At 43.1% G+C, this 18,137-nt stretch overlaps 1 protein-coding gene across 1 annotated transcript in view; it reads left to right on the top strand.

The window, feature by feature from the left end:
• The first annotated feature begins 3,610 nt into the window (after positions 1-3,610).
• Positions 3,611-18,137, top strand: part of GALM (galactose mutarotase) — a 52,391-nt gene continuing 37,864 nt past the window's right edge. The window contains exons 1-3 of the mRNA XM_008523531.2: positions 3,611-4,060; positions 11,759-11,913; positions 16,176-16,382. Of these exons, the coding sequence (XP_008521753.2) occupies positions 3,613-4,060; positions 11,759-11,913; positions 16,176-16,382 (810 nt within the window). The 5' untranslated portion in view covers positions 3,611-3,612. The remainder of the gene's footprint in view (positions 4,061-11,758; positions 11,914-16,175; positions 16,383-18,137) is intronic.

Raw genomic sequence — 18,137 nt, 5'->3', positions numbered from 1 at the left:
ATTATGACTACCTTGAAGCCGGTCCCAGCGCTTTGTTTCATCCAGCATTTGACTAGCAATACATTTTGAAGATTTTGCTGAAGTTTTAAAATTTTTTTCTCCCCAAAGCCCCAGTACATTGTTGTATATCCTACCTGTAAGTCATTCCAGTTCTTCTATGTGGGATCCCACCACAGCACAGCCTTGAAGAGCCGTGCACAGGTGCACACCCAGGATCCAAACCAGCAAACTCTGTGCCACCTGGAGCAAAGCGTGGAAACTTAATCACTTGGCTACAGGGCCAGCCCCCCTTTACTGAAGTTTTTATGGAGGAGAGACGAACGTTGTATCACATTAGACTATAGACTATTTGAAGGCAAGGATCATGTTTTACCTATCAATGTACAACTAGCACTTAGCACAGTGCCCGGCACATACTCATTGAATATTTGATGAATGAACAACATGTCACACAGCATAATTTCATCCATCTTCCTCAACAACTTCTCACCTGCCCCCCTAATGCCTTCCCCAGCAACTGCTCCAAAACTGTTGATGAAATAGAGTTGCAGTGAACTGCGAAGAATTCTACCTCTCATGAACTGGGGGGGATTCTCCCAGGTATCCCTGGCTTTCAGATACAAGTAGTTTTCATCTGAAATCAACCATAATATTGTTTGGGTTACAAAAAATATGGCTGTCAAAATATTGAGTCAGGGAGCCAACAGTTGAGTAAACAATAACAACAACAAAATGTACTCATGGAAAGATAAGGAATGATCTAAGATGGTATACACTGAGTGCCCCATGAAGAGACCTGACAATATACACTGCTGGTGTTCAGAGCAATGAGAAAAAGAACAAGGGTGGTAATGTATCAGCTTGTCTGAAGAGAATCTATTCTACATCTCTATTGACAAACTGTGAGGTATTGTGAGTTGGTTTTATTGCTATATCTCAGGGAGTGTCCTCTGCATAGCAGGTGTCAATAGCTTAAGGGTTTGGAGCCATCTTCATGGGCCCAGGGTCTGACGGGGCCCAGGACCAGCACCCGTGCAGTTTCGATGTGGAATCAGGAGGTGGGGTGCAGCATCCAAGGGTTCAGATTTCCTCATTTCTGGCTCCCCAAGCACTCAGCTTTGGGGACTAACTCCAGCTGAGATGAGGAATAGACCTCCACCTGTCCGCCCTGATACCTCGCTCTCTGGTTGAAAGAAAAGATTTTCACTTTAGATAACTCCTTTCTGACCTAAATGTCACAATTCCTGCTTCCTTTACTTCATAACTTCACCCTTGCCCCATCTTCAAAATAAAAACAAATACCTCCTACAATTCCACAATGCCTCATTTTCAAGATTACTACCTTTCTTCTGATCTAATCCAACCTTCTGATGGACAGTATTTCCTTAGATTTAGATTACTGCTGCTTCTTTTTTTTTAAGTGCACAAATATTCCTTTAGAGAATCACTGCAGGACTAGGAAAATGGGATATTTTTATAAGGAAAATCAAAGTTTGTGCCGGACGGCTTGACTTAACACAAGGTAGTCCTATTTGGGACCTATTTTCTCTATGCTTCAAAGAGAAAGGAAAATGAAATCAAGTGAACATCTTAGGGAGACGTCATGGTATGTTTCATTTTCTACCAAGCCGAGCCACAAGACCTCCCCTAGTGACACTTGGCTTTGGCTGTTCAAATGCATTTATTTCTTTCTGTGACAACATGAGCTTGGCAGAACGTTGAGAACTGGCAGCTGAGAAAAGAAAATGCAGTCTTCCTGCTCACAGAAGAGATTCTAAGATATCCTTGCTAACACAGCCCTGCCAAAAGGGCTTGTGTATGAATCAGCCATAAATGTTAAGTGGGCTGAGGAGAGTTGCAGACTTTATGAGAATTTCTGATGAGGCAGCACACGAGAGTGCCTATCCGTCATTGTGTGAGTGTGGTGCACTCTGTAATTTGACTTGTTTGGGTCTTTTTGTTATTATATGCTATGCTTCACTGAAGCCTGTTGCAAGCTCTCTTTTTCCTTTGCTATCAGAATTCGTGAATGAGAATTGAGGCTTTGTGACAAGAATGCTAAATATTCCCTCAAGCTGTATAGGCAGAAAGGGCTGAGAGACGGCTATTATGTTTCATTAGCATCTGATTCCAGGAACATGATCCCAATTCTCCTCATTTTCTAACCATAGATGTGTTTCGGCGCTCACCACAGTCTAGTCGGATCCCCTGTTAGAAACCAAACCAAAAGCAACATCAAGCAAAGACGGGACGAGTATGCAGATGGCCGAGTAAAACAGGTCTTCGGGCTTCCAGCATCCTCCCCCTTCCTAGGCCCAGTGCTGTCTAGAGTTGCCAGATTTAGCGAAGAAATACACAGGCTCCTGTGTTTTATCCGACAATCCTATGAAGTCCTTTAGTAGCTCTATCTTAGTCCTCTGCCTTCAGAGCCTATTTCAGGGGGAAAAAATCTGAGATTAGTGATTGAAACTTACAGCAATATTTCTCAAAGTCTGGTCCTAGATCATCTGCATTAGAATAACCCAGGGAACCTGTGAAAAATGGAGATTCATGAGTCTCACCCCAGACTCACAGAATCAGAAATTCCAGGGATGGGCCTGGGAATATGCATTTTAAAACCTCTTCAGATAATTCTGGGGCACACTAACGTCTCAATGATCTCGGTGTCTTTCTTCTCCCGAGAGTATGTACTTAAAGCCTTTTTTTCCTTGTGAAAGGAGACAATAAAAGCATAGTACCTAACAGTTACAAGGACCTTAGTAAATATTTGTTCCTTTAATCCTTTCTTTTTTTCTTTTTTTTGGTGAGGAATATTCACCCTGAGCTTACTTAACATCCATTGCCAATCTTCCTTTTTTTTGCTTGAGGAAGATTAGCCCTGAGCCAATCTTCCTCTATTTTTTGTGTGGGGGATGCCTCCACAGCATGGCTGATGAGTGGAGAGGGTCTGCGCCCAGGATCCAAACACTCGAACCCCTGGTCGCCAAAGCAGAGCACGCAGAACTTTAACCACTCAGCCACCGGGCCAGTGCCTCCTTTAATCTCTTCTTAAAGAAACTTTGGACTGCAGGAACAAGAAGGGCTAGATACCTGAGGCCCTTTCCCAATCCCCTGAAGAAAAGAAAGTCAGAGGCTGTCTCTGGTCACCCCCCTATAACTAGGCCCTGATGGGTCTACAGCTGACCTGTCTGGGCTGCCGCTCCAGCTTGCAGTCAGGAGGGCCTCTGGGCAGTGGCTCCTGCAGAAACCTGTGCAGAGCTTCCCTGTGTGGGACAAACAGGACGGATCTTCAGTCAGTGTGCGGAGAAGGCTGCAATTATTTACCTCTTCTCAAAACTGCCTCTGTACTTCTTTTCCCTCCAGGTCAAAGAGTTAACTAAAAACCAGAATTTCTCCCCAAGATCCATTTCATTGTCCCTAATTCTGCTCTCTGCATTTTCCAACATTTTATTTGAAAGTCAGCCACCAACATTAATGAACAGCTCATTGCATGCTGAGAACCACGCGCCAGAGAACAGGGTAGAATCCTGCAGATTCAGGACTTGGGTCTAGAAAGACTACAGGCCCCAAAATGCAATTTCACCTTCCAAAGACTACCATACCCAACATGCAATGCAGCCAGGGTTAGCTAAAGAAAAGAACTGCAAGCCAGGCTGGAAATTTTGCCTTCCCGTCACCCTCAGGCGCTGGAATGGTTTAGAAAGGCCACAGAGGATATTTTTTGCAGGAGTGGTCACTCTCCTAATCCTCGCAAGGAAGGGGAGGAGTCTAAGCCATGTCCCGCCTCTTTTCCAGGAAACTTCTGTGGCCCCAGGTTTGGCGGCAGAAGTTCCAAGGGCCTGGAACAGCAGCACACCCCGAGCTTTCCCCATGGTTTCGGTGACGAGAGCAGTGTTTGGAGACCTGCCCTTGGGGGCAGGGACAGTGGAGAAGTTCCAGCTGCAGTCCGACCTGCTGAAAGTGGACATCATCTCCTGGGGCTGCACCATCACGGCCCTGGAGGTCAAAGACAGGCAGGGCAGAGCCTCCGATGTGGTGCTCGGCTTTGCAGAGTTGGAAGGTGGGTTGAACTCTGCCCCGGGCTGTGGGCGGGCCCCAGGCCCACCCGGCACACGCCCCTGATCGGGCTGCTCGCGGTGATGCGACCGGGGGGAAGTCCGAGCTTGTGACTAGCAGCGCTTGGATCCGGCTAACTCAGTGTGTTGCAATCCAGTGCTTGGAAAAAGACGAAATGAATGGAAACAGCTATAAGACTTGGCCTCTGGTTATCCATTCAGGCTTCACTTCAATTAATTTAAAAAGTCACTTGAGGGTCAGATAAAACTCCAGCAATCCTGGAGCGATCTTTGAACTGCCTGATCTTTGTGAGGCTGTAGAGGAAAAAACAAGCTGAAGGGGGTGTGGCTGCCAGCTCTTCCTTCGTGCCCTTTCTGGAGAAGGAAACTCAAAGACGTCTGTCTTCTACTTCGTTTTTCCTTATCAGATTCTTTTTGAGGTCTGGTTGTCTCAGAAATTCTCCATAGTAGGCTCAGTGGGTGTAGACAGCTTATCCGCTTTGGTCTGTGGGGTAGAGTGCCCTGCACCCTTTGGCTGCTCGATAACCACGTGCTGAACGGAAAGCCGAAGACCAACTCCTTGGCTGTGAGTGAGAACTCCTAACTAGGGTGGACTTTTACTCTCTCAGAATCCGTGGGCAATTAAGTTCATAAATTCATGCATTCAAAAACTGTTAATTCCATTATCTCCTTCAATGACGCAGACAAGCTCCCCACCCTCATGGAGCTTGCAGATTAGCTGGGGGGATTAGATGTTAGCCAAATAATTGCATAAATAAGTAATTACAATTGCAGTTTGATCGCAGCAAAGGAAAATGTACCTAGCTATCTCTTGGCACTACCATGTAGCTAGACAAAATGATGTCTGAAGTAAGTTGGCAAAGGGAAACTGAGAATTAATACCCTCTGCTTGGTGTGGTAGGGGCATAGACAGAGTCTGCTAGAGGGGAGGTTTGAGGTTTTCCTTTGGGTGTATCTTTGTGTTTGGTTCTTTAGATGTGTAACATGGCTCATGGTTGGAGGTTAACAGAAAACTGAGAGTATCGGTTTTCCCTTAGGAGACTGAACTTTGCTCCCTATGTCCTTAACAAAATGTATTAGTAGCGGCTGGCCCCATGCTGTAGTGGTTAAGTTCAGCGTACTCCCGCCCTGGGTTCACGGGTTGGGATCCCCCGTGGGGAACTCACCACTCATCAGCCATGTTGTTGTGGCAAGCCATAGATAAAGTAGAGGAAGACTGGCACAAATGTTGGCTCAGGGCTAATCTTCCTCAGCAAAAAAAAGTGTTAGTATAAGACTATTCCCAAGGAACCTATTCCTTGCCTTCTGGTTGTCTTTATCTGCCTTGGAGCCTCCACAGCTTGGCTTGGAGAAGTGGGTAGTCTTCTGCAGAATTTCTTTGGTAACTTAAGAGAGTCTAATACAGAAGCCTCACTGGTAGGAAGGTGCAGTGATGTGGGGAAAGTCAGCTCCATTTCCCCTTCCTCTCCACATCCCCTCAGACTTCTGGGGGTGGAGTTCATATCTTCTGTCTTCAAAGTCAGAAGGCAAGGTGATTGACAAGTGACAAAAAAGAATTCTTTAGAATCATTTTTCTGAGTCACCTCTCCCTGTTAGTAGCATAACCATTTTCTAAGCTGAAACAGAATTACAAAGAAATTGTTTGCCTGATACAAAATTGCCCAGTGGACTCAAAGGAGAATTGGATATATGGCCTAGAATTCTGGAGCCAGTAAAACATCAGAGATGATATGCTGTGAGCACCTGCTTTAATCACCGTATCTCCATCTCTGCCTTATCACCATGCAGGAGATAACTGTCTCCCCCCTGCACACTCACTCACTTGTTATTATTTTTGGTTCTGATGTAAGAGTCACATGGATCTAAAGCACAAGTCATCGTATGAAACGTGTGCCATGATGGCATGGCACGTGGGCAGCACTAGTTTCTTAATAGGCACAAAAGTGTCAATTTTGTGAGGGCATTAATACAATCGTTTCTGAGTCTATGACTTGTGGAAGTGTGAGTGAAAGAATTATCCCCAAATATTCTTCAAAGAGAGAAAATAAAATACGTCCCGTGATATTACAATGATCTACCTTGTATTGTATTGCCCTGCATGTTATTAACATCTCTTGACAAAGTTAAGTAGCATTTTCTTACCAGGATGCATCACAGGCTTCACAAAATGCCAGGCTGAATCAAAGCATCTAAAATATTCCAGGTGCTGGGTCAAGATACATATTTTCATTCTTATACTAATTTAGAGAATTTAATTATTTACTTTAAAAGAAAAGCAAGCTGTTTTCAAAAGAGAAGTTGAAAAAAAGCCCTCAGAATATCAAGTAACGCTTTCTAATATGTTCAGCTGTCTTTGAGGTTCTTGCAAGTGGCCCCTTGTTCCCTTTTTAAGGCCCTATCTTTCCAGTTTTGTTTTTGGGTTTTCTTTGGTGAGGAAGATTGACCCTGAGCTAACATTTGTTGCCAATCTTCCTCTTTTTGTTTGAGGAAGTTTGTCCCTGAACTAACATCTGTGCCAGTCTTCCTCTATTTTGTATGTAGGATGCTGCCACAGCATGGCTTGATGAGTGATGTGTAGGTCCACGTCCAGGATCTGAACCTGTGAACCCCAGGCCATCAAGGCAGAGCACGCGAACTTAACCACTATGCCACTGGGCTGGCCCCTGTCTTTCAGTTTTTTGTAGATTTCTTTATTGCCAAAAATACAGACGACTTCATACATGTGATAAGAGGAAGCTTAATTGTCTCAATCAGAATAGTGTGAAATGGTGCCCTGCTACTATTTTATTCAATTCTCGTATGTTAAAGCCCGTGGTAAGCAATTGACAACAGTGGTTGTCTTTAAGAAAGGGCTCCAAGTGGCTGGGGTAGAGGGATACGAAGGAGACAATTTTTACTGTATAGTCTTCTAGAATTCTGAATATGTAAGTATTGTATAAACAAACTGAGACAAATAATCTAAAGCAATAAGATGTGACAGAGGAAGATGTTATCTTGACATTACCATGTCCCAAAAATGTTGTGAGCCACAGGGAACAGCTGAGCATGGATAATTTTGTGAGACATGGTCCTTTTTGTACCTGCTAGGTTAGACGTGAACTATCTCCAGTTTCCCAGAGAGATTATATAAACAGCTTGGATCGTAGCCATGGCCGGAGGTCAGAATGGTTCAATTTCTCCCTGGGAAAATGAGATCTTTCTTCTGGTGAATTCTAAGAGGTAAATCACACGGATCTTTTAGTTACAGGCCGGAGAAAGCAGTAATGCCTCCTGTGAGTTTTTCTGCCACTTTGTGTATTTAAAATATTTTTAAATGTTTTTCATCTGCATGTCCCATCTGTAGGCATCATGACTTCTTTCAAAACTGTGATGAGAACAGTTGCTTATAAGCCACAGGTATAAACAACCTACCCATACAATCAATACGACTCTTTCCCCTTCATCTTCCCCCCAGTTGCCACCAACACCCAGCTATTACTGGCATGAGAGCCATTATGGAAAAAATAAACTTAGTGCTTTTAGAAAAGCTGAGTTCATAAGAGGGGGTGGAGGAAAAGGGACCACTTTGGAGGCTGTACTTTAATCTTACAGATGCCCAAGAGTGCCCTTGTAGGAGCATTGAGGATTCCTGGTTTAAGTCTCTGTTTCGTCCCTTAAAGCTGTGTGACCTTGGGCAAGTTACTTAACCTCTCCAGACTTATTTCCTCACCTGAAACAAATGGATAATGATGATTAAATGTGCTATCGGCTGTGATGTGTCCGACTATAGTGAACAATTAATAATTTTTATCTCCTTTTCTTCCTTTGCCACCAAATATCTTTGCTCACACCGCTTGAACTTTTTATTTCACTTTGTTAACACTGCAAAAATGGCGTGGAGATTCATCTGGGACAACCAGCAGCCATTTAAGAATATATAAAATATTTGGCTTTCTTAAAGTGCTTGTCAATTAAAGTAATGTTTGTTTTCCTCAGAAAGCCAAAGGAAAGCCATTCAGAGTGGAGAGGTTTTCACTGAGAATAGTGAGCAATTTTATCTGAGGGTTTAGGGCACTCTGGCTGAGGTTTGGGCTGTTGAAGGTGGGTGTCATAGCCGAGATCCTTGGGATGTTAGAGACGTGGAAAGGGCCATACCCCATGGTTGAACATTTATTAATATGTTCTGGCCAGTGCCTTGCCCTGGAAAAGGCACAGACTTTTCCTCTACCCTTTATCCCACGTCAGCAATTGATTAGATTAATTAAATCAGCCTTCATCACTTGACCTAGAAACTTTGCCCTTTTTCCTGGAAAACAATATTTTCTGGATTTTAAAACAGGCTTTTCCATCATGTCCTATTCAGAATTTGGGGTCTGTCCCTGTTTGTAATTCTGATTTGATATAAAAGCTTACTAGTAACGTATGAAGATAGTATAAAATCCATTTGTTCTGAAGAGTTTTTCAGAGACAGTTGGGAGCAGTGGTTTCTGCTGTCCTTATGGTTTAATCTTAAAAAGTCTTCATCTAGACTGAGGACGGACAAGTGCTTCTTATCTCTGCGGGCTTATTAACCGTTGCCAGAAAGTGGTCCTTTCTGAGGAACTCTTGCAAGCCTGTGAGGCTGCAGCCTTGCTGTTGGATTTGTCGTTGTCCCCAATGCCAAGCATGTGGCTGGCAGGGAGTAGGGGTTCGGTGTACCCTTGTTGAATGAATCAAGGTAGGAGTCAAAAATAGATACAGCTAAACAATTTTCAAACAAAAATTTTACTTTTCTTCACATTTTTGAGCCCTTGAAAAGCAGATGAATTCTCTACATTATATGTCATCAGGGAAATGCAAATTAAAACAGCAGTGAGACCCATTAGAATGGTCAAAATCCAGAACACTGACAACACCAAATGCTGACAAGGCTGTGAAGCAACAGGAACTCTCATCATTGCTGGTCGGAATGCAAAATGGTACAGCCACGTTGGGACACAGTTTGGTAGTTTCTTACAAAATAAGCACTCTAACCATATGATCCATCAATCACACCCCTTGGTATTTACTCAAAGGAGTTAAAAACTTACGTCCACACAAAAAGCTGCACGTGGATGTTTATAGTAGCTTTATTCATAATTGCCAAACTTAGAGGCAACCAAGGTGTCCTTCAGTAGGGGAATGGATGATAAACTGTGGTATATCCAGATGATGGAATATTATGCAGTGCTAAAAAGAAATGAGCTATCAAGCCACAAAAAGATAGGGAGGAAACAAATGCATATTACTGAGGGAGAGAAGCCCATCTGAAAAGGCTACATACTGTATGGTTTCAACTATATGCCATCCTGGAAAAGGCAAATCGATGGAGACAATAAAAAGATCAGTGGTTCCCAGGGCTAGGGGGATGGAAGGGATGAACAGGCAGAGCACAGAAGATTTTAGGGCAGTGGAAATACTCTGTATGATATTACAGTGGTGAACACATGTCATTATGCATTTGTCCAAACCCATAGAATATACAACACCAAGAGTGACCCTTAATGTAAACTATGAGCTGTCCGTGATAACGATGTATCAATGTAGGTTCATCAATTATAATAAAAGTTCCTCTTTGGTGGGCGGTGTTGATAACGGGAGAGGCTGTGCATGTGTGGGGGTAAGTGGTATATGGGAAATCTCTGCACCTTCTGCTCAATTTTGCTGTGAACCTAAACTGCTCTAAAAAATAAAGTCTATTAAAAACAAAAACAAAAGCAGATGAAGTAGAACCAAGAAAAGGTTGTTTGGCCCTTTGGGATCCCTTCTGGTTCCCGAGTGTAGGGGGTTTTAAAGCTATAGCTTCAGAAAGAGAGGAGGATGGGGAGAGAGGTGGGAGCTGGTAGAGAGATCAGCCTGGCCTGTGCTAGGAGGTGGTAGTAAGGTCAATTAATCAGAAAGCCTTGTGCTTGCCAAATAATGCGATGCTCAAGATCATGTACTCAGGAGCCAGACTGCCTGGATGCAAATCCTGGTTCTGCTACTAGCTAGCTGTGTGTTTTGGGGCGAGATAGTTAACTTTTCTCTCCTCAGTTTCCACACCTGTAAAATGAGGGTAATAGTACTGTCTGCCTTGTAGGAGTATTCTGAGGATGGAATGAGTTAAATGTAAGACACTTAGAAAGTGGCTGAGACTTAGGAAGCGCTCAGTAAGTGTTAGCTCCTGATCGTCTGTGGGCAGGACTCTGAGGACCTGCAGATTCTCGAGGAAGTGAATCAGGGAAGACCTGGAAGGGAATGATTCATGTTCCACTATGCCCCACCAGGTGAGTAATGGGAACCTGTGACCTGTAACTCACCTAATCACTTCAGGGTCCGTATCCTGAGAGCCCCTACAGCCGTAGTGAAAAAGAGTTCATACTCTCGAATTGCATGCTCTCCTGATCCACAGTGGATGCGATGGATACAGAGTTCCATATGAAAGGGGGATGGAATTCTGAGGGCATCTGAGTGAAAAATAGAGTGGAAAGTAATCTTAGTCACAATACAAAAAACAAACTACCTCCAAACCTTAATCTCTACCATTATAGTCCAAACTAAAAGATTATAGCAGAGAGGAGCTTAAAGAGAAGGAAAGTACTGTAATATGCCCATGCACAAAGTTCTAAGTACAGGGACGTTAGCTACATTGCTTTTTATAGCCACCCCCCCGCCCCCAAAAGCCCACAAGAGTTTATGCTCATCAATGTGCCATGTAGCTGTCAAAAGAAATATGGTAGATGGCTATGTAGTCACATGGAAAGATCTTAAGACATTTGATAAATGAAAAGTTGCAAACCAGTGTGTATAGTACGATTCTCTATATAGAATATGTGTGTGTTTGTGTAGTTGTGTGTTTGCTTGGATGAAGTTAATTTTTTAAAAAGACAACTGAAAGGGCATATGCCAAACTGTTAGCCGTGGTTATCACTGGGAAAGAGAGGAGTTGAGAGGTGGAGGAGGGCTCATATGTTTTATGCTTTATTAAGGATGTCAGATTTAGCAAAATAAAAATATAGGATGCCCAGTTAAATTTGAATTTCAAATAAACAAATGGTTTTTATGTGTAAGTATGTCCCATGCTTATATACTAAAAATTTATTCATTGTTTGTCTGAAATTCGGATTTAACTGGGCATCCTGTATTCCCTCTGGCAAGCCTACTCTATGTACTTGTGTATTATGTAATGCTCTCTAAAGGATATGTTCATGTACTACTTGTGTGATTCAAAAAAATAATAAAAAGAGAAGGAAGAATAAGATTCCTCTGAAAACTATAGAAAATATAATTTTCAGTTAAGAAAATTGATTGGCCTAAAAAAAAGCAGATTACAAAGCAGCATGTATACTAAGATCCCAGTTTTATAAAAAAAGAAAAGCACACATATGCATATACTAAATGATGGAAGGATGTACTTGAGAAAATTAACAGTGGTTCTCTCTAGTGATGAGATGAGGATGATTTAAATCTCTTCTTTGTGCTTTGTAAAGTTCCTTAAAAATGTTTATAAAGAACTGAATTACTTTTGGAAAGAGAAAAGGTCATGTGTAAAGAACACCATTTTTCTATGCTTCCATGAGGACTTGGATTTGCGCATGTTGTTACAACTTACAGCTTCCCTCAGAAGAGAGTGGTGGGCAGCAGTGTGAGCCTCAAAACCTTTGGTTTAAAGTTTTAAAAAATGCTGTCATCGCATGTCCTTGCAGGGTACTTCCAAAAGCAGCCCTACTTTGGAGCTGTGGTTGGCAGGGTGGCCAACCGAATTGCCAAAGGAACATTCACATTGGATGGGAAGGAGTATAAACTGCCAATTAACAACGGGCCCAACAGTCTGCATGGAGGAGTCAGAGGGTTTGATAAGGTGAGTCGGGGGCATTGGACAGAGTCCTCACCTGGCACACTTCACAGAGTACCTTCAAGCATACTTTCTGTTTGTCAGGCACAATCCTTGACCTGAGAGCAAATGCATGGTAAGGTGATACAAGAAAGAGGCTGTCCCATGGTTCGGGGGAGCAGAGGCACTGGCCCTGTGCCAGGACCCCATCCTTCCTTAGCTCATCCAACTGTAATAGGCAGAGGAGCCCTGAGTGAAAGGTTGACAGCCCTTGACTTAGGAAGGACAAGGAATGACTTTCTCACAGTGTTGGGATCAGGGAGTAGGGTTGACCTAAGGCACAACAGAAAAGTGGATCAAAAATAATACTTACCACTTACTGCACAAGATATTTGCATATATGATCTCTTACCCTCACTAGAACCCATATAATCACCAAATGAGAAATCTGAGGCTTGGAAAGGTCACACCACTCCTAAGGTGGGCTGCCTAACCCAAAGCCCTCATTCCTGCGCTACAACTGCTAGTGTCCTCCACAGCCACCGTGGGTGCCCCCAGTGCAGCACACCTTTGTGTATCTGTTGTTAAGTCCCCTCCCCATGCAGTGTGGCACCACACCCAAACCTCCCCTTCCACTGAAGTGCCTCATGCCTCAGAATTACCTCAGATTCTCCCTAGTTCCCCTTTCCACATTAAAACTCCCATTCCCCAAGTGAATCCCTAGAAAAACAAGGTTAGGAAAGCAAATTGATCAAACAGCTTCTCCGTGAGGTAGGAATGCCTGACCTCCTGCTTCCCAGCTGTGGGGGAGTCTGTGGGTTAACCCCCAGCGACTCTCTTACTAGTCTAATTCCAGGGAGATAATTTTGGTAGTTAACCTTCCTTTAAATTATATCCCTCAGGTTATTTCCTAGAGAGGAGCCAGAGAAGACAGGAACATGTATGGCAGTTAAGGATCACAGTGTGTTCTTCTCTGTCTCTTACTGCCAGCTGTCCTGTGGAAGGAATTTGGTCACTCTCTGTGTCCCCTGTCCCACCAGCTTCCTGTCTCTGGCCTAGAATCAGACTGCCCTGTCAGTTCCCCTTTCCTCCATGATTGGACTCCTCACACCAGGGAGGCGTGAAGGCACACTGTAGCCTCAGTCCTGGCAGTATTAGGGCAAGAGGATCTCGAACATGCCAGGTCCGTGGACAAACCCCAACCAGAGGAAGTTAGGCTCAGCTCTGTTTGGGCAGGGACCTTCAGCGGAGCCTCAGAACAGCACCTTGTTCCTGCTCCCTCTATTCAGCTGTGGTATTTTCTGTGGTGTTGCCTAACATGTATGCCCTGTATGAACATAGCAAGATAGCATACATATCCTTCAGTGCAGTGTGCCTACGGAGCCCCTTCTGTGAACCAGAAAGCATAAGGTGGGGATTCCTGAGACTCCAGAATAGTGAAGGAGCCAGACCCTTACATAAATAACTCTTATAGGAAACAAGCCCCCTAATATAGATGCCACTGGTGTGCTATAGAAACTGGGGAGGTGAGATGTGAACTGCCCTTGAAGATAGGATAGCATTTCATTCAATTAGTGGATATTGGAGAGAATGGCTATGCAACAGCCCAGAGAGGGGTGGGGAAAGACTTGGAAGGTTCTCATGGATGCATTAGAAACTTTTAAACACTACGTTTTTATATAGTAACATGAGCAGTATCAGGTGAACTTTAAGTTATAGTTGATCTCAACAATTACTGAGTAATTGTTGGTTTGGAGATATGTATTTTTCTATTTATATCAACATATTTTTTTAAAAGATGAAATTTGAATAACCTGATAGGATTAGAAATGGTCTAAGTAGGCCTAGAGATACAAATTTGGACATTTTCAGGAAATTTGAAAACTACAGGGTCAGGGAAATCCTCCCATGAATAGGAATTATATTTTCCGCAGAATTATACTTGTCTGATAAAAGTGGTTTACACGAAAATCTTTCCATTGTGCTCTTTCTCTAAAGGGGAAAAACTAGGTAGCAAGTAAAGAACATTTTATTTCAAGGCTGGCCCGATGGCGCAGCAGTTAAGTGTGCACGTTCTGCTTTGGCAGCCTGGGGTTCGGCGGTTCGGATCCCGGGTATGGACATGGCACCACTTGGCAAGCCATGCTGTGGCAGGTGTCCCACGTATAAAGTAGAGGAATATGGGCACGGATGTTAGTTCGGGGCCAGCCTTCCTCAGCAAAAAGAGGAGGATTGGTGGCAGATATTAGCTCAGGGCTAATCTTCCTCAAAAGAAATGGAAAAAAGAAAAAGAACATTTTATTTCAAATATTTTGTCCCTAAAATTTTCCATTTGGGAGATTCTTTTTTCTTTGTTTAATCACATGTATAATAGGCTATTATAATATAATATTTTAAAGATTTTATTTTTTCCTTTTTCTCCCCAAAGCCCCCGGTACATAGTTGTGTATTTTTAGTTGTGGGTCCTTCTAGTTGTGGCAATATATAGGCTTTATATTTTAAGTCTCTTGAAAGTTCAACATTTCTGTTAGATAATTAGGGTGTAAAATTAATCTTTTACTAAGGTCAGTGAATTTGTTTGAGATACCAGCTGCTTTCCCTGTAGGTGAAGGCAGAGACCTCCATTCCTGCTGGGCTCCCCTTCCTGGCAAAGGCGATGTCAGTGAGAGAGATCCAGGCCTTGCCAGGAGAGGGTGGGCAGAACCTGGCTTCATAGGCCATTCCTGTGGCCCACAGAAGTTATACTCTTTCAAATCTATTTGGAATGGCAGTATTTGGCCTCGACTCTTCTGTTGAAAATGGAGATTCAAACAAAACATTCACTGAAACTAAGATGTGGAACAGTGTAGACTGCCAGGCTTGAGTTTGAATCCTAGCTCTGTCACTAATTATATGTATGACTTTGAACAAGATTTGTTTTTCCCTTTAAACGATGGACCTGAAGTATGAAGGGATTCTACCACTCCCCTGGAATGTGGGAGGTAGAAGTGGGCACGTTAACTCCACTGAACTCAATTTGCTCAACTGTAAAGTGGGGGTAATAATATTAGTTGGAGCTGTATGAAATTGCCAATGTTCAACTGTTTTGACCTACACGGATGGTGATATCTGGTTCAACCAAATCGTTGCCATACAAAATGATTTACGTAAAGCACCGGGTCAGTGACTGGTGAGCACTCAACAAATGGAGGTCTCATGTCTGCGAAAGGCCGCTTCACTAGTGACCCCAGAGCTCCATAAAGGGTCTGGGGGGTCTCTGGCCACCTCGTCCTCTGAAAGTGTAGAATAAGGGAACAGGCTCAGGGATCAGACCACTTGGTTCACATCTACTGTCTTACTAGCTGTATGACCTGGGACAGGTAGTTTATCCAGAGACAGCCTCGGCTGTCTCATCTTTAAATGAGGAAAATAGTACCTACTTTAGTCAGCTCTAAGACAGATCAGATAGTGTCTGTGAAGTTTCTAGCAAAGTCTCTTGGCTCATAACGGACACTCGATAAATGTTGGTTTTCCCTTCCCCATAAGTGTAATCTTGAGGCCTCTAGGGCAAGGTTGAGAGGAACCGCTCTGTTAATCCAAGATTCCTATTTCTATTTCCCAAAGCAAAAAAACTCTTTTAGAAAACTTTTCTTCGTATTTTTCTTGCCACTCTTAGAATCATATTTTCTAGAACAAGAAGAAAACTTCAAGGTCACTTTTCAGCCCCTTTATTTTATGGAAGGGTTCGATGCCCAAAGTCACACAGTGAGCTAGGAAGAACCCTGGCCCCCAGACCAGGATTCCTGACTGTGGGCTAGAACTCTTCCTAATGGAACACGTCCTTCTTATTCCTCTAGAATTCTGCCCAGGGAACATAGAGAACCTCAGAGTGTTTTTTGTAAATGTTAGTAAATAGTAGCCCTCAGGAGGGAAGGGCTAATTTTTTAAGGTTATTTTTTAATATTATTAGCAGATATTGCTGTGTGGCATTTGTCAGAATGGGATGCTAAGATTAAAAAAAAAAAATCAAAGAAGGGGAAGAAGAAAATCTTGTAGACACATACGTATAAATTTAGGGAAGAAGAGTATGGGGAATGTGAGTAGGTAAAGAGAAAACGATTTTTTTCTCTCAAAAGTGACTTTTCTGTATAAAACAAAATTTTGGAATAATTAAAATCTAAGCTACTAGTCAAACACCTTAATGATTGTATAATCATTTCTCTTCCTAGAATAAGTTGTCTTTAAATATTGAAACGTGGCATTTAGCTTGGGATTGGAATGACTAAACAGCTTTGAAAACACTTTTCTAGGTCCTCTGGACGCCTCAAGTGCTGTCAAATGGTGTCCAGTTCTCTCGGGTCAGTCCAGATGGTGAGGAAGGTTACCCTGGAGAGTTAAAAGTCTGGGTGACATATACCCTGGATGGCGGGGAGCTGGTGGTCAACTATCGAGCCCAGGCCAGTCAGACCACACCGGTCAATCTGACCAACCATTCTTATTTCAACCTGGCCGGCCAGGTAAGTGAACTTACCTCTGCTCTCCTGTGGTGTGCTTTGTGGAATGACCTGGGGGCATAGTGGAGAGACCAACCCAGCATGGAATGAGTCTGGCGGTGGGGTCGCCCCCGTGATGAGAAACAGTTCCCAACAAAGCATCTGGCTCATAGTAGGTACTCAATAAATGGGAGTTATAGAGAAAGATAGAATGAGTACATTGGACTGCCAAGAGAATTATCTATTTCCCATATGCTCAGACAAGAAACTAGCTATTTTAAGAACTCCCTCTCATCTAACTGTAACATGTGCTTACATTTGCTTCCACTATTCCACTCCTACCTCCAAAAAATTACTTCCAATTAAGGCACTTTCCACCCTTGGATCTTTGGAAATGTGCTTGGCCAGCCCCTTTCGATGCTCCCACTGTGCAGCCCACCCTAAGAGTAGTGAAGAGAAAGTGACAACCCCCTTTAGGTAGTCCCCCCTAAACTACCTCATTCCCTCCTATGGTAATTTGTCTTAGCTTGTTGAGGAGGCTATTATATAAGACCAAATGAAAAGCTTAGCTAAATTCTGTAGATTATATCTATTACTTCCTCCTCTTCTGAACTCATCATTGATACTTGAATCACTTTGGCATGATTTCCTACCACAAGATGATGTTCATAGCCAACTAGTAATATCTTTCATTTTTATAGTCTTTTAGGAGTTTGCTGATTTTTTTCTGAGATCTTTTTAAATAGCATGAGGTAATTGATTCTTATATAATTTCCAAGGTTCTCCCTTTAAAAATAAGAAAGATGGCTCTTCACTTCCTTATCTTCAGAAACTTCTGCCATCCCTCTTGAGATCTTAAAGACAAACCAAAAAACAAAAACAAAAACAAACCTGCCCAGCCATAAGAGCCTCTTCAGTAATGTGCATAAAAGACCTTACTTTTTTTTTTTTTTCTAAAGATTGGCACCTGAGCTAACAACTGTTGCCAATCTTCTTTTTTTTTTTTCTGCTTTTTCTCCCCCAATTCCCCCGGTACATAGTTGTATTTTTTTTTTCAGTTGTGAGTCCTTCTATTTGTGGCATGTGGGACGCTGCCTCAGTGTGGCTTGACAAGCGGTGCCATGTCCATGCCCGGGATCGAACTGGTGAAACCCCGCCCGCCAAAGCTGAGCGTATGAACTTAACCACTTGGCATGGGGCCAGCCCCAAGACCTTACTTTTTAACATAAGTTCAGAAAGAAACTTGACAGAAATAGGACAAAATATTAATGGTTGTATATAAGTAGTAGATCACGCTGATTTTCTCACTATTTTCCACATTTTTGTATACTTAGGACATTCTATTTTATTACCGGGGTGGTGGTCTAAAGGAATAGATTCAGAAATAGAAGTAGAAATCCTGCGTGAAGTCTTACCCCTGCCGTTGTGTTCCAATGAAGGAGACAAAATGGAAATGTAAGCTTCACTAAAGCTCTTTCCATTCACTTGGCAGGAGGACTCTCCTGACCAGAATTTTCCACCGTTCCAATTCTATAGGGACCTGGAGTGACAGAAATTTCTGAATTTCTTTCCAGAGGCTGAATAGTTTCCCATATCACAGACCCCACCCAGAAGGGTGGTCAGTGTCAACTCCCTTCTATATGCTGCCTCAGTAAGAGAAGCCAAATCTACAGCCTCTAGCTTCAGGGCTGAGGGTGTGCGGGGCCCACCAACCTTTTGGAGCACTCAAGTAAGAATGGATGGAGAGGGGCTGGCTGCGTGGCTGAGTGGTTGGATCCT

This window comes from Equus przewalskii, chromosome 14 (assembly GCF_037783145.1).
Source record: "Equus przewalskii isolate Varuska chromosome 14, EquPr2, whole genome shotgun sequence".
Classification (NCBI taxonomy): Eukaryota; Metazoa; Chordata; class Mammalia; order Perissodactyla; family Equidae; genus Equus; species Equus przewalskii.
The sequence above is the reverse complement of the archived record's forward strand: the minus strand, read 5'-3'. Positions and strand labels throughout refer to the sequence as shown.